Here is a 16,372-nt window from a genome sequence, read left to right on the forward strand (position 1 = left end):
GGTAAAGTTGGTAATGTGAAGGTGGATGGAATAGTTGGTGAGTGGGGTGTGCCTGCTGAGGTAGATGAGAATGGGAGTGCGTTAGTGGACATTTGTGCTGGGAGGGGGTTGGTAATAGCCAATACCCTCTTCAGGCATAAAATGATCCACAGGTATACATGGCGAGTGATGAGAAGGGTGGGTGGTGAACTGAATAAAAGGAAGGCAATGATTGATTATGTGTGTGTGGATGAAAGGATGCGAAGATGTGTAAAGGATGCAAGAGTGTATAGAGGTTGGGGGAGTGGAATTTCTGACCACTACTTGGTCGTGGCCAGAATTAGGATGCAAGTAAGATGGAGGAATAGAAGAAGGGAAAGACGAGAGGAAGGAGTAGTTGCAAGGAGAGTGGAAAGGTTAGAAGAGGATGAGAAAAAGGCAGAGTATAAGAGAGAAGTGGAGGAACGATTGGGCAAATATGAATTGGAGCAGATGGGAGACGTGGAAGGTGTGTGTAAGATATTTACAGAAGAAATATGTGCAGCATGTGATGTGGTGTGTGGAAGGAAGAGAAGACGGAGGGGGGTGCAAGGAACAGCGTGGTGGACTGAAGAGGTGAAACAGGCAGTGGCACAAAAGAAGAAAGCATACAATGAATGGATGAGAAATAGGGGCGTGGAAGAAGTTGAGAGGCGGAAGAGAGAGTTATATGTGGAAAGGAAGAGAGAGGTGAAAAGATTAGTAAGAGAGAGTAAGAAGAGAGTGGATGAGGAATTTGGAAGGAATTTGAGTGTAAAGTGGAGGGACTGTAAGAAAATGTTCTGGAGAGAAGTGAAAAGAGTAAGACAGGGTGGAAGTGAAGTTAGCAGGGGAGTGAAAGATAAAAATGGTAGATTACTAGTGGAGAAGGGAGAAAAAGTGAGCAGATGGAGAGAACACTTTAAGGAATTGTTGAACGTAGAGGATGAAAGTAATGCGAGTATAAGTGGCTGGGGAATGGCTGGGAGAACTAGGGAGGTGAGAAGACAGGAAGAAATCAGTAGGATAGAAGTTGTGGAAGCAATGAAGAAAGTTAAATCGGGGAAAGCCCCAGGAATTGATGGAGTGTGTGGTGAAATGCTGAAGCATGGGGGAGAGATAGTAGTAGAATGGATGTGGAAGATGTGCAGATTGGCCTGGGAGGAAGGTAGAGTCCCGGAGGATTGGAAGTCAGGTATAATTATTCCCTTGTACAAAGGAAAAGGGGAAAAAGAAGTGTGTGGTAATCATAGGGGCATTTGTCTTCTTAGTATAATAGGAAAAGTGTATGGTAGGATACTTATAGACAGAGTTAGAGAAAGAACAGAGAAATTAGTTGGAGAAGAACAGGGAGGCTTTAGGAAGGGAAGAGGTTGTGTAGATCAGATATTCATTCTTAGATCTTTAGTGGAAAAGTTTCTAGAGAAGGGAAAGAAGTTGTATGCGGCTTTCATGGATTTGGAGAAAGCATATGACAGGGTGGATAGACAAGGATTGTGGAAAGTGTTAAGAATATATGGAGTAGATGGGAAGTTGTTGAATGCTGTGAAGAGTATGTACGATGGTGCGAAGGCTGCAGTGCGTGTGGATGGTGAACTAAGTGAATTTTTCTCTTTGAAAGTTGGTTTGAAACAGGGATGTGTCATGTCTCCATGGTTGTTCAATCTGTACATGGATGGGGTAATAAAAGAGGTACAAGGTAGGGTAGTGGATGTTGGAGTGGCCCTGGTGAGAGAGGATAGTGTTTGGAAACTCCCTGTACTGTTGTTTGCAGATGATACTGTGTTGTTGAGTGAAGACGAAGGGGAGCTGCAAGGCTTGGTGGATGAGTTTGGGAGAGTGTGTAAGAAACGGAACCTAAAGGTGAATGTAGGGAAGAGTAAAGTGATGGTCTTTGAGAGAGGTGAAGTCAGTGAATGTACAGCGAGGTTGGATGGTGAGGAATTGGAAAATGTGAGTACGTTTAAGTATTTGGGTAGTGTGATGAGTAAGGATGGAGGTTTGGAGGGTGAAGTGCTTGAAAGGGTACAGCAGGGAAGAAAGGTTGCTGGTTCCTTGAAAGCAGTGATAAGAAACAGGGAAGTGAGCATGGAAGTAAAAAAGTTACTACATGACAGTATTGTGATACCAACTCTAACATACGGAAGTGAAGCTTGGACATTGTTGGAAGGACACAAGTCAAGAGTGAGAGCAGTGGAAATGAGTTATTTAAGAGGAGCCTGTGGAGTCACGTGGAGAGACAGGCTGACGAATGAGGATATAAAGGAGCGTTGTGGTGTGGATGTGGATGTGATAGGAAGCGTTGTGAGGAACACACTGAGGTGGTTTGGCCATGTGGAGAGGATGGAGGGTGAAAGACTGACGAAGAGAGTGTATATGAGTAAGGTGGAGGGTGGAAGAGGGAGGGGGAGACCGAGGATGAGATGGAGGGATGGGGTGGAGAGGTATATGAGAGAGGGGGGTGTGAGTTGGGAGCAGGGCAGTGAAATGGCGGGGGACAGGGCGACTTGGAGGCGATTTGTTTGTGGCCACCCCAAACGGGATTGAGGCGTCTGGCAATAGATAGATAGATAGAAAATGAAAACAATAATAATAATAGTAGTAGTAGCAATAATGGTAATGATAATAATAATAATAATAATAATAAAGCTTCCATGACGTAAGAAAATATTTCCCTGTGATTTTCCCAACAATAACACCTTTATCAGTGGTAATAATAAAATCACAGGAATACTCTTACCCTTTCAGATCGATGACTTTCTTTTTTTTATTCTTCTTCCTTTTTTCAGATAATTTTTACTTAGTTTTGGGGGAGTCTTTCGAAATGAGGAGGTTCGATTAGTTATGCTTTCATTTAGATTTTCAGTGCAAGAGAGAATTTGAGCTGAAGAAAATCATTTGCAGGTAGTAGGAGAAAACTGAAAGCGAGCGAGCGAGAGAGCGAGCGAGCGAGCGAGAGAGAGAGAGAGAGAGAGAGAGAGAGAGAGAGAGAGAGAGAGAGAGAATCTGTGGCTCTAATATTAACAAAAGGACTAGTGAGGGGAAACGTAACCACTTGCGTACCATAATACCCTTCTTAGTCTCATCTTGCATCGCTATGGTGTAATATTCAGCTTCTACATCATGTCCATAGAACTTCTTCGTGACTAGCACCATGTTATAGTGTTCATCTACTGCTACAAGTCAGCATTCAAGACAGATGTTAATTTTAGGCCAAGATAAAATAAAAGGAGTGTAATTTTCTTTGGAGTTTAATATTGGCTTCATTAACCTCTTCATTTGTAGATATTTGTAAAAAGATAAATATAATTAACTTCATATAGAAATAATAAACTAAAAAAGAAGCCACAGTATCCAAGGGGCCAACGCTGAAATGGCAAAAATGTAAGATTCATTGTATAGTTAAATAAAATAACATAACAACAATAAAGCATAATTCCTGAGTACTTCCCCAATAGCTGATAATATTGCTGTTATTCATGTGTAGCGGGGAATGTTGTGCTTGTGGCCATGATAACTGCTGTTCAAGTGGTTGCAGTGTGTGTGTGTGTGTGTGTGTGTGTGTGTGTGTGTGTGTGTGTGTGTGTGTGTGTGTGTGTGTGTGTGTGTGTGTTGGCAGCGGGTGTGTGGCAGTGGGTTTGTTTGTGGTGTGGATGTTGTGGCAATAAGTATGGAAGCTGTGTTGGCGATTGTGGTGGTTATGGCTGTTTGATTTCCTTCTTGTCTCCTTCCCCTTCCTATTCATTATGTTCTCAACCTTTCCCTCTTCCTCCTCTTCCCTTCCCAACACTTCTAAGGTTCTCCTCCTTTTCCTCTATCCCTTCTTCTTTCTCATCTCTTCCCTTCCATCTTCCTTTTCCTCTTCAAGTTTCCCATTTCTCCCCCATTTTCCTCGTCTCTTAACATTCTCCCCTCTGTTTTCCTTCCTATTCTTCTATTCCTTTCGTTTTCCTTCCTATTCTTCTATCCCTTTCATTCCCCTCCACCTCCCTTTTCATCATCTCCATCCCTTCCCTTGCATTACATTTGCGTCCTCATCTATATGCATCCTCCACTTCCTCATCCCTTCCCTGCTACGTTCCTCCTCCTTCTCTCCCTTTCTACCTCTCCTATTCTCCCCTCCTTTCCAGTCCCCTTCATCTTCGTCCACCTCTCCTCTCTCCCTCCTCTCTCCACCTTCCTCCTACCAAAACAACTCCTCATCCCAAGAATCAATTGACCCTGTGTTCCCTAAGGCGCACTTCCCGGGAGAGTTTCATGATTTTTTAAACACCTATTTCTCCCGCCGCCACCTCTCGACATCGCCCACATTGATTTAGGAGGGGAGACTGTGGATTGTTTGATGGATATACGTGAACAAAATATCATAAGAACAAAATGAACAATGCAACAGAGGGGATTTGCATAATGGTCTGTGGATTTATATATGTGTGGAAAGCTATTATGTTTACGCGTAGGAGGGGAGCTTGTACAATGATGAATGGTTTTGCGTGCGTGTGTGTGTGTGTGTGTGTGTGTGTGTGTGTGTGTGTGTGTGTGTGTGTGTGTGTGTGTGTGTAAAAATATCATAGCCACAAATGATATGACGAATGGAAGTGGTGAATCTGCATAATGTTTTCATGAATTTAATACACATGGAGGGGATTACCATAATGTCAAATTGATCTACAGTACAAGAAAGAACTATCACTGTTACGCCTGATAGGAATAATGCAAATCCTCGCTATGGAGAGAGAAATGGAGGGCCAGTTTTTTCTCACTGCATAGTTAGGGATATACCCGTGAGAGAGACAAGAGTCAAATTTCCATCTTTATTTTTTTCCTAGCGAGGTTGTGCCGATAATATACACATACAGATTATGTCAAATATTTAGCATTAATATTTCTTGATACATATAGTCGGGAATGTTAAAAATCTCCTAGACATTTACAGACTCTAGTTCTCCGAGATACATTTTAGCATATAGTCTATTAGCTTTTACTATTTTTCTATTATGTTTACTTATCAAACGTTCAAGAAAAGTCTATAAGGATTCAAAAGCCTAAATTCCTTGGCATCCATTTTAGCACAGTTCGCAAATCAACTCTGTCTTCATCCGTTACTGCACCAGGGGTTGGAGTTACAGTACGAGCACTAGGCATCAAACAGAGACAACTTACAGGGTTTTCGATACGTAGGACTCATTATATACTGTTCCTCAACTCCTTTATAGCTCCCTGTTCCCTTCCTGAGATTCTTTACTCTCAAGGCTTCAGCTCAGGATCCATCTCAACTATATAACTTTATGTTGGATCACCACTAACCTTAAGAAATAATAAATAATAATAATAATAATAATAATAATAATAATAATAAACGAACAGTCTCCTAACACTGCACATAATAGCTCAGTTACATCCCTCCTCCTCTACCCAAGCGTCTTTCCTTATTCCAAAACTTCCATGATCTTGATAATTTCCTGTTTTTTTCGACGTGTTATGAAAACGGTACCCAAACACTGATAATCTCCCCTCCTGACGCCCTCTCATTCCCCCACCTCCCCACCACCATCTCCCACTACCTCAGTACTAGATCGTGGGCAAATATTTGGAAGTGTGAAAAAATATGAAGCAAGAAAAAAATATAAAGGAAAATAAAAGTATAAAGAAAAAGTGTAAAGCAAAAAAATATGTAAGGCAAGAAAAATATAAAACAGGAAAAAAATATAAAGAAAGAAAACATACAAAGAAAAAATAAGGCAAGAAAAAATATAAAACATGAAAAAATATATAAAGTAAGAAAAAAATATATAAAGCATGAAAAATATAACGTAATGAAAATACAGAAAGAGAGAAAAAGGTTATATAAAGGAAGAAAAATATACCTAGAGCAAGAAATAAATATACAGCAAGAAAAAATAATATAAAGAACGAAAAATATATATAAAACAAGAAAATAAATAAAAAGCAACAAAAAATATACCGCAAGAAAAAAATGTATAGAAAAAAATATAAAGTTAACACAGATTTAAAAACAAAAACAAAATAATCATTCTGAATTTTCTTTTTCCTTGAACGATGGGGTAAGGCAGACTGCAGAAAACAAGAAAAAACACGAGAAAAATCAAAGAAAACACGAAAGAGGAAAAAATAATCAAATGCAGGCCAAATGGAATGAGCCAGACACTCATAAACATACCATTCAAGCCTACGGAATCCTCGCTTGACTTCATAGACTTAACTACCTGCACATTTTCTTTCTCTCTCTCTCTCTCTCTCTCTCTCTCTCTCTCTCCCTCCCTCCCTCTCTCCCTCTCTCTCTCTCTAAACAGATGCGCTTCACATTACCTGCCCTCTAAAAACGGAGCAGGTGGACTGAAGGGTGGTGCGTGCGGCGAGGGTGAGGTGCATGTGGTGACTGAACGGGTATTCGTCTTACATCATAGAGCCATAGAGCCTAGTTCAGTGCTCTAAAAATCATCTTTGTGTATGAGGCGTTCCGAAGCGTCACAAGAATATAGAGTTGGCGTTCCGAAACTTCATAAAAATATAGTTATCGAGAATAGAGGTTTGTTTCCTGCGCTCTTCCCTGGTGCTTCGATATATTTTTGTTGTATTAATGATGCTACCAGACGATTTTAATCAGCCTAGGGAGCCCCGTGGAAGTGAAGGGGTTGATGAAGCCTTGATCTAACCCCTCCTGTTCGAAAAGTCTATTCCTAGCTCAGGGCTCGGAGTCAGGGGAATCGTCGGGAGAGGTAGCAAGAATAGGACAGGGATAGTATGGTGGGGCTGAAAAGTGCTAAAAACTCATGCATTATATCGAGATAATGAAACAGAAGTGCTAAAAACTCATGCATTAGATCGGTGTAAGGAACGCAACACAACGCTGCAAAATAATGAAAAGTTCAGCCTGTTTTTGAGATGAGGCTGAGGTGTAAGTGTTGCGTGAATATTGCAGAGGATAACATATTAACATTTAGCTTTATTACTGAGATGGATGGGAGTCTCATAACTCATAGTGACTTCTCGACTGTTCCAAATTCAGACAGAGCCAAATGTTCGTTTACTCTTCCGCTGCCTCTGCGTACTCTTCCACTGCTGCCTCTGCTGACTCTTCCACTTCTGCTTATTCTTCCACTCCCTCTGCTTACTCTTCTACTTGCATACTCTTCCACTGCCTCTGCTTACTCCTCTGCTTGCTTACTCTCCCACTGCCTCTGCCTACTTTCTCCTTGCTTACACTTCCACTCTCTCTGCTTAGCCTTCTACTTGCTTACTCATCCACTGTCTCTGCTTACTCTTTCACTGCCTCTGTTTACTCTTCCACTGCTACCTCTCCTTACTCTCCTATAGTGCTTGCCTCACACTTATATCTCATCTCCGTCACCCTCCTCCCCGACACACATCAAGGAACGTCACATATGGACATAGAAACATGCCAAACTTTCGTAGTCTAAGAGTGTCAGTCAGTAGAGAAAAATAAGAAGCAGGAGGGGTGAAATATTGAACGAATATTTCTCCCCGAGTGCAAAAAATGAATGTGGATTTATTACATGCTGTTAATAATACACTAAATGATAATAATAATAATAATAATAATAATAACAATGATAATAATAATAATAATAATAAGTAATAATAATAATGATAATAATAATAATAATAATAATTATAATAATAAGAATAAGAAAAAAAATAACGCACTAAATAATGAAATGCGATGAGAATGCTGATCCTACATACCAATCAAGTTGGCTCATCATTTTACCTTTCAGAACGATGACTGTTTTAATGCTAATCATCACCAGACGATTTTATTCATCTGAAAGAAACCCCTCCTGGTGACGATGCTGGGAAGAATCTCAAATTATCTCTTTATTTAATCTCTTCACCCCGAGGACGTCTGCTGCATTTAATTCTTCCTATTTCCAGACTATTTTAAGAGATATGAGGAGGTTAATATCGACGGCAATGTGGAGAGAATGGAGAATGTTAGATCGACAAGGAGAGTGTATAAAAGCGATGTGGAGGGGGAGGGGAACAGGAAGACCAAAGATGAAGGGATGGGGTAGAAAGGTGTAGGAATGTGGAAGGGTTAAAATAGAGAAAGGGCCTTCTGTTAGAGGAAGACAGAATGACATGGTGGGTATTCGTTTGTGGCCACCCCTTCCTAGATTAAGGCATCTAAACAAAGGCAGATAGATAAGTATATAGACAGTACTTTATGGTTTTGTTACAGCCAGACAATCTATAAAGCATAAGGAATATCCCTCAGTATAGGTTTATGTTGATTTAGGTAACCCTCTCACACCAAACTCCACATGATCAATAAACCCCGCAGAGGAAAATGGCAAGTTAAAAGTTCACGCTTGTCCACAGCTGACATTAAAACGAGTAACAGTTCACAGGAGATTTGACAGAAGACGAATTTTAGTCTATCGATTTGCCGTGCTGCAGGCTGACTTGCGCGCCATGATGACAGGTTGTTGAGCTGGGTATAAGAGGTGAATGTCAGGTTGCTGGAATCAGTGTTGGCCCTCTTGCCTCACTCATCATGGCGCTGTCCATGAACTCAGTCTGTGTTATTCTCCTCCTTACACTGTCCTCTGCTTCTATATCTGTCATGGCTGTTCTCCTCTACCAGATTGCTGGAAATTCAGGTGAGACACAGATTGTACAAGCCTAGTCTGTGTCGAAATTGTTGCATTGTCTTCTGCCTTTGTCATGGCTGTCTCCCTCCACCATTTTTTCCAGTTGGTCAGGTGAAACATAGATTATACTTTCCCATCACCTGTACCTCCAGCAGTCACCTTATTTACTGACTTTTTGTGGTTAAAAGTGTTTGGCAATTGATTCTGTCTTTCTGTCTGTCTACAGAAAGACGCCTTAATCCCGGAGGGGGTGGCCACAAGTAAATCGCCACCACGCTCCCCCTATCATTAGCCATCTCGAGGCCCCCTCCATTCCACACCTTTCTCGTTCATATTCCTCCCCACACCGTCACTCCATCTCACGTTCTTTCCCTTTCTTCTCTCTCTCCCACCACCTCATTCGCTTACACTCCAGTCAGTCTCTTATGCTCCATGTGCTGCACATGACTAAACCATCTTAGGGCACTCCTCCTAACACTTTACAACACATCTACATCGGCACCAACGACGCTTCACAGGGTCCTAATTCGTCTGCATGTCCCTCCACATAAATCCACATGTTTCTCTCAGATATAACCATTTCCACTTCTCACATTCTTGGCTTGAGTCCTTCCAGTGAAGTCTACGCTTCACTCTCATTCAGTAGTGTGGGAATCACAATACTACCGTGCAATTGCGTACTTCCACGTTCCCTTCATTCGTTCCTTATTGTGTCCTTTCGCTCACTTCATACTTCCAGCTCCTATCCTTGATCATCACACTTTAAATTTTGTTTTCCATTTTCCGACAATTCAGCCTCAGTACGCATTCCATGACTGATAGATGCAAAAATGTGAAGGAGGCAGGTAATCAGGTATACTGTAATGCAGTATCAACTACTATATAACATCCCTCCTCTACTGTCTTCTCCGTCTCCTCCCGCAGGCCTGTACGGCGAGGCCGAACGTGTTGTGAGCCACATGGTGTCGGGACCTGTGCGTGGAAATGAACTGGTGGTGGTGATGGAGCAGGAGAGTCAGGTGTTGGTGGACGTGGTACGAATCACTGCAGCAGCAGGAGCCTCGCAAACGCCCGCCCTCCTCACCACCCAACATTCCCTCCTACACACCTACCACCCAGTCAGACACATCAAGGCGCCCACCACCACCGCCATCATCATCTTCCATAATGACCCAACACCATTTTTTCTCAACCTATCTCAAAACATTGACTGGAATCCTACTTACCTTGTTCTCGTCTGTATCAATCCCAGCCTCAACCTCACGTCCGTACTCGCCCTGCCCGTCGTCCAGCGTTCAATGTATATTCTAGCCTTCTTCCCAGCGGAGAAGGCCGGTCGTCCCCGTCTTCACGCCTACACTAGCCTGCCTTTTATAATTTCTCCAGGAGGCCAGTCGCTCGTCAAGGCTTCTCTGGGACTCTGGAGCCCTGAAAAGTTCCCCAGTCGTGAGTCGGTCTTTCCTCCCCGCTTCCAGGATTTCGGGGGCAAAGTGCTGGAGGTGTCCATGGTGTGCTATGAGGAACCCTTTTTGTACTGGGACAAGAAAAGGAACTGCGTCGGATCCAACCTCGACGCCCTGAAGATCATCGGCGACAAGCTCAATTTCAAGTTCACCCTGACCTCCCCCGCTGACGTGACGTGGGGCTCCAAGGAAAACGGTACTTGGAACGGGATGCTGGGCCAACTGATGTACGAGGGAAAGCATCTCAGCATCAATGTCCTCCAGCCTTCCCCGGACCGAGCCATCGAGTTCGACTACACCTACCCGTACTGGGAGGACGGGTTCGCTATTATGATCAGCATGCCGCCACCGATGCCCCAGTGGAGGAACGTGCTCTACCCGTTCTCCAGGTGAAAACTTTCTTCAACTTAGGGCTATGTTCCAGGTATACATAAGACCACTTCATAGCACACTTTTCTTCGCGGTTTTTTATGATCATTGCACCTTGATTTTCTATTATGTTTATGTCGATCTATCTGTCTATCTACCTAGTATCGATAGAATTTGCCTCATTTACGAGTACGAAGATAAAAAGGCGTATGTGAAAAATAAATCACTAAAGAAGAACCAAGTCTCCGTGTCAGCCAGAGTCAATACGGCCCCTTAAGTTTTTTTTTTAAACACTCTTGTCTTCATTCCTAGAACTATCAACACACCTTACAGCCAAATTACCGAGACTATTGACGTGAAAAATACGAAAAACTGGTAAAAAAGATCCTTGCTAACCCTCTTCTCGCTAGTTTGATATGGGGTCTTCTCGCTGCCACCACGCTGACGGTCGCCTCGTCCCTCACCTTCCTCCTGCACCAGCTTTATGGACTCACTGACTACGTTGCCATGGTACTGAGGGTGAGTTCACTTGTCTTCGTCATCATCATTATCATCATCATAAAACTGTCATTATTGTTGTTGTCTTTACTATTATTGTTGTTGTAATTATTATTAATATTACTACTACTACTACCACTACTACTACTACTACTACTACTACTATTATTATTATTATTATTATTATTATTATTATTATTATTATTACTACTACTACTACTACTGCTGTTGCTGCTGCTGCTGCTGCTGCTGCTGCTCCTGCTGTTGCTACTACTGCTACTTCTACTAATACTACCACTACTACTGCTGCTATTATTATTATTATTATTATTATTATTATTGCTATCTTTATTATCATTATTATTATTATTATTATTATTATTATTATTATTATTGCTATCTTTATTATCATTATTATTATTATTATTATTATTATTATTATTATTATCATCATCATCATCATCATCATCATCATCATCATCATCATCATCATCATCATCATCATCATCATCATCATGCACCTCACATCAGTACCATCATCTTGTTCGTATTTCTTACCCTCTATCGTTATATTCTTCCTGTTTCATTATATTCCAACAGTGCCTTTAGACATGTAAGCAAAATACAGTCTTTAGGGAACAGGGATATTCCTTCATCAGCCATAATAAAATATCCTAAGCAGTAAAGCAAACATCAAAGCAATATTTACTCTATTACCTGTCAAGTACTGCACCGAATGACCTAATATTTTTAAAGATTTTTTTTTTTTTTAATCACAATACAAATTTCCCGTATCCCCTTCTGAACCAGGACATTTTTCACATTATATATTTCTGCGTCAGATTATCTCATTCAGTTCTAGCGAGATCTCTGGTACGAAGGGCGCTACAAACAACAGGGTAGTGAAGGAGCAAAATGAAAAAAGAAAGAAAGAAAGAAAAGAAAGAAAAAGAAAAATGCAAGAAGAATTTTGATATCAGCACTCAAAAAAAAAAAATAATAATAATAATAACACTTCCTGCTTCTTCTTCTTCTTCTTTTTTTTCGTGTGGGCGTCTACAGATTATGGGCGGTCTTGTCAATCAGCCCATGGAGGACAGGGAGGCGCGGGCGTGGTGGGCGCGGGTGTGGCTGGTGTTCTGGTGGGTGGCGGTGGACATCCTAGCGGCGGCGTACATGAGTAACCTGGTGGCAGTGCTGACTGTGCCGGTTTACCCCTCCCGCATCAATACTGTCTACGAACTTGCTCACTCCAGTTACATGTAAGATTGTGCTATTTCTCTCTCTCTCTCTCTCTCTCTCTCTCTCTCTCTCTCTCCACTCCCATGCCACCTTTCCTCATTCATCTGTGCCTTGGAATAGATTTTTAACTCTAACAAATTATTACCACCTCACAGAAGTCGCTAGGTCTGTGAGGTCTATGTATCCGTTACTCTGTCTAGGCCTTCACTTCGATATAATTTCCTTTTCTTATTTGCGGAGGGTTTACTAATCTACGAAATTTGTAGAAACTGATATTATTGCATTTATCTGAATTTAGCGAAGTATTTTGAGAGCCGAGTGATCACGAAGCAACTTATTTCGCTGTGAATAGGAGGGCGGGAAATTTAAATGTTTTTTGGCGGGAGAAGAAGAATTACCGTCGCAGCTCTGATATACTTCTTGCATCATCATCATTCTACTTTTTTTCCTGGTCCCATCTCATAACCACACCATCCCCACGTAGTGCTATAATTATCTTTTCATATAATGTCTGTTGATGACTGACATATAATCTGTGTAATTCGCCTTCTTTTCTCTTGTTCACCTTCATATTATAGGCCATAGTCTTTTCCTGGTACTCTTCATGGCCACTTTATTGCACTGTTCTCCATTTTTACTGTATTTATTATTATTATTATTATTATTTTTATTATTATTATTTCTTCTTATTTTTCATCCTGTTGTTCCCTTCCCTCCGTCAGTCCTTCCATGGGTGACTACGGAGACTTCGCCCCTCACGCCCTCAAGATCTCCGAGAACCCGACACTGGCGCTGCTGGGGAGAAGGCTGTACCTGCAGCCCATCTACGACCCCGACGACTTCTACGGCCCCCTCATCAAGAAAGTCCTGGCCGGTACACACGCCATGATGGTTACCGTGGACTACCTCGTCTACACCTATTACAACAAGGACCTTACCCATGATACCTATATTATGGATGAGAGGGTGAGGAAGTGTAGAGAGAGAGAGAGAGAGAGAGAGAGAGATAACTCAATACAGCCCACGTATAACAAAACTGAACCTAGAACGCTTAGCACACACCCCTGTTCTCTTCTACAGAGCTTTTTGTAGAGTGCACGATTCCCCTAAAACAGTCTACTTTACACAGCATGTTGTATCCCAGTGTCCTAAGACAAAAGTGAAAAATGACAAATAAATAAAACGCAAGACAGCTAAGCACATCACTCGTGCCCTCCAATAAAGCAATAAAGCTGCTCAGTATGGCTTGTCCCTACAGATCTAAGTTTTAATTCTGTCAGTAAATAGATGTTTTTATTTCTAATTATTGTTGCCGCCACTTTTATTCAAACTGTGAGGGATGTATTGGATTCAGCTGGATGTAGGCTTCTGTGTGTCTTTGTGGATATTCAGCTGAGTGTGTTGTCCCGTCATCCAGTTATCCAAGGCTCCTTATAGTTACGTCTCTCCACAGATCTTCTCCAGCTACATGTCGTGGTTCCTGCCCCGCAACACGCCCTACACTGGCCTCCTGTCCCGCCACGTCCTGCGCCTGGTGGAGACGGGGATCCTGCATAAGCTGTACCGCACCCACATTGGCGGGCTCATCGGTGGCAAGGAGGAGCAGGTCGGGTCAAGGTTGTATTTTAGATCAAGATGAGGCTCCCTACGAACATCCTATATCCTGTCCTATATAATCCCCCTTTTCTATAATCCCCTTGTTATATAATCCCCCTGTCATATAATCCCCCCATCATATAAGGCCCCTTTCATAAGAATCCCATCTCTTATCAACCCCCGTTTCCCTCCCTCCTATATAATTCTCCTTTCTCTCCCTCTCTCCCATATAATCCCACTATCCTTTATGTAACTCAGACTCTCATAATTAATCTCCCCCCCGCCCTCTCCCCGTCCCCTATGTAACCCAGACTCACCTGACTAATCCACCCCTCTCTCCCCCTCTTCTAGGTAATCCAGACTCTCCTGACTAATACCCCTCTCTCTCGCCCTCCCCCTGCAGGTTCGAGGTAGTGGTGTACTGAACCTAAACCATTTGCAGGGCGCCTTCATCGTCCTGGGCCTTGGGATGCTGACTGCCCTCTTTATCCTTATGTTGGAGAGAGTCATCTAATTAGGTTTTTCTGGTTTTAGTGCTCCAGGGGGACGCCTTCATGTGGTGGCACTGATATTACTAGATTGTGGAGCTGCCTGGCTATACAAAAGTCCCTTAACTCTCTTCCTGTCCCCCCAAACTGAGGATGGTGAACTGCAGAAAGGCAGCTTAAGCCTACAATCCTGTGAGTTCACCTTTCATTAGAACCTGGGGCTACAGTTACTACGACTACTACTACTACTACTTCCACTACTTTGATTTTAGGTCTCTCTCTCTCTCTCTCATAACTAGCAACTCTCTTCAATTCTTCCTCCATTTTCCTCCTTCATTCCTATACTCTCCCTCTTCCTCCACCTTCCTCATAATCTCACCACTTTTTGCAATCATCTTTCATTAACCTCAGACTCCATAGCTTCCACAACTCATCCTGTAAGCTTCTATACATTCCCATGTGATATATATATTAAATTATCAAGCTACCTAACTGTATATGCCTGGCCAGGATAAGAAATATATATTGTATGTTAAAGCCCAATATTTCGGGTCCTCTCTGAAAGACCAAATTTTGCCATTACATAAGCCTAAATCCAGCTTGTTATGAAGAGTGACCTGCAGTGTTGAAGAGCCAAGTAATGTAGTGTATATAATAAATAACTAAATAAATACGTAAATATAAAGGAGACACTTCGAGCATTGGGTTACGTGTCTTAATTTTAGTTCGTCCCTGTGTGTGTGTGTGTGTGTGTGTGTGTGTGTGTGTGTGTGTGTGTGTGTGTGTGTGTGTGTGTGTGTGTGTGTGTGTTCCTTTCTTTTTTTATGCCAAATAATGTTACTTCTAATAAAAGAATGATGTTATTTACCCAGACATAAGCAATGAAAGTCTTACAAAAAAATGTTGTCATAGAATCTTTACGTGAAGGGAAGGATTTGGGTCTGGAGAATAATCCGTCACCATGAATGCAGCATTGTGATATTTCCGCTAAAAATCACCCCTCCCCCCTTTTTTTTCAAAGTGCTGGATCCTGCCATGAAGTATTATTATTAGACGTAAGTGAACATATATAATCATTAAAGAATACAGTGCCAAATTATCTTCCTTGACTGTATTATTATTATTATTATTATTATTATTTTCCCACACCATGGATTAGTGAGTGATAGGTTAAGATGATGATGATGATGATGATAATGATGATTTTTATTTTCATCCCTGCGTACTGCCATAATTTTACTCTTACAGGCACCGTTTGGGGTAAGACACATGGGAAAAGACACACATTGTAATCCTTATACACTTTTTCCTACGACCTTTTCATTTTTATTTTTTTGTCTGTCAAATACCTCTAGAATGTTGCACTTCCTCTCAAACTAAATAAAATCGCTTCCAAATAATCAAAATAAAATACCAAGTTAGAGTCCCATTTGCTATTGGTTTAATCAGTTATCTGAATATATATTGTGATATCTCTGACGCGATGAGGTTAGTAGTAGTTGTAACCCTAGGCTCATCTGAAGCTGAACCCAGTGGACTACAGGCTGAAGTTACCCACCTCCTACAGTCTACCATTCTCCTTCCGGGCGATAGGGAGGGAGTTGGGGTCGCTTGTTTAACCGGGCAGCTCCACCGGCAGGCTATATCAGTTCCACCACGTGAAGGCGACCCTCTCCAGCACAGATTTGAACTAATGTGGACTTGGAGGAAAATATAACGTAGTGGTAGTAGTAGTAATAGTAGCAGTAGTAGAGTTGTTCTTCCATTTGATTTTATATTTTCCAGTGTGTGTGTGTGTGTGTGTGTGTGTGTGTGTGTGTGTGTGTGTGTGTGTCTCCCTTATAAGAACGACATTTAAGATGATAATAGAGTTTTACGACCCTCCGCTGTTTCCCTCACACCTCTTGCCCAGCACACACACACACACACACACACACACACACACACACACACACCTGTTGCTGGTCCATTTCAACTCCAAGGCCCCCGAGCTGACCCATACACATTAATGAACCTTTCAGCCCGATGACGTCTTTTCCACTTTTCTCATTTTGGAGAGTTTTCGGAATGTATGAAACTAAGAACA

The 16,372-nt window shown here is 41.9% G+C and overlaps 1 protein-coding gene across 1 annotated transcript; it reads left to right on the forward strand.

Moving 5' to 3' along the window:
- Positions 1-8,533: 8,533 nt before the first annotated feature.
- On the forward strand, positions 8,534-14,312 carry LOC145411331 (glutamate receptor ionotropic, delta-1-like). The gene is made up of 7 exons (XM_080281361.1): positions 8,534-8,639; positions 9,555-10,482; positions 10,873-10,981; positions 12,023-12,222; positions 12,925-13,168; positions 13,656-13,808; positions 14,202-14,312. Exons 1-7 carry the CDS (start codon positions 8,534-8,536, stop codon positions 14,310-14,312), a joined length of 1,851 nt encoding a protein of 616 aa, XP_080137487.1.
- The last annotated feature ends 2,060 nt before the right edge of the window (positions 14,313-16,372 follow it).

The sequence above is a fragment of the Coenobita brevimanus genome, chromosome 89 (assembly GCF_032717465.1).
Source record: "Coenobita brevimanus isolate Jiangsu-jjx chromosome 89, ASM3271746v2, whole genome shotgun sequence".
In the NCBI taxonomy this organism is placed as follows: domain Eukaryota; kingdom Metazoa; phylum Arthropoda; class Malacostraca; order Decapoda; family Coenobitidae; genus Coenobita; species Coenobita brevimanus.

What these genes read in the sequence shown, in the direction of transcription:
- LOC145411331 (XM_080281361.1), top strand. Translation starts at nt 8,534, where the DNA reads ATGGCGCTGTCCATGAACTCAGTCTGTGTTATTCTCCTCCTTACACTG. An exon ending in GTGCTCTACCCGTTCTCCAG is followed by an intron (nt 10,483 to 10,872) that starts GTGAAAACTTTC and finishes TCTTCTCGCTAG; the next exon opens with TTTGATATGGGGTCTTCTCG. An exon ending in CTTGCTCACTCCAGTTACAT is followed by an intron (nt 12,223 to 12,924) that starts GTAAGATTGTGC and finishes TCCCTCCGTCAG; the next exon opens with TCCTTCCATGGGTGACTACG.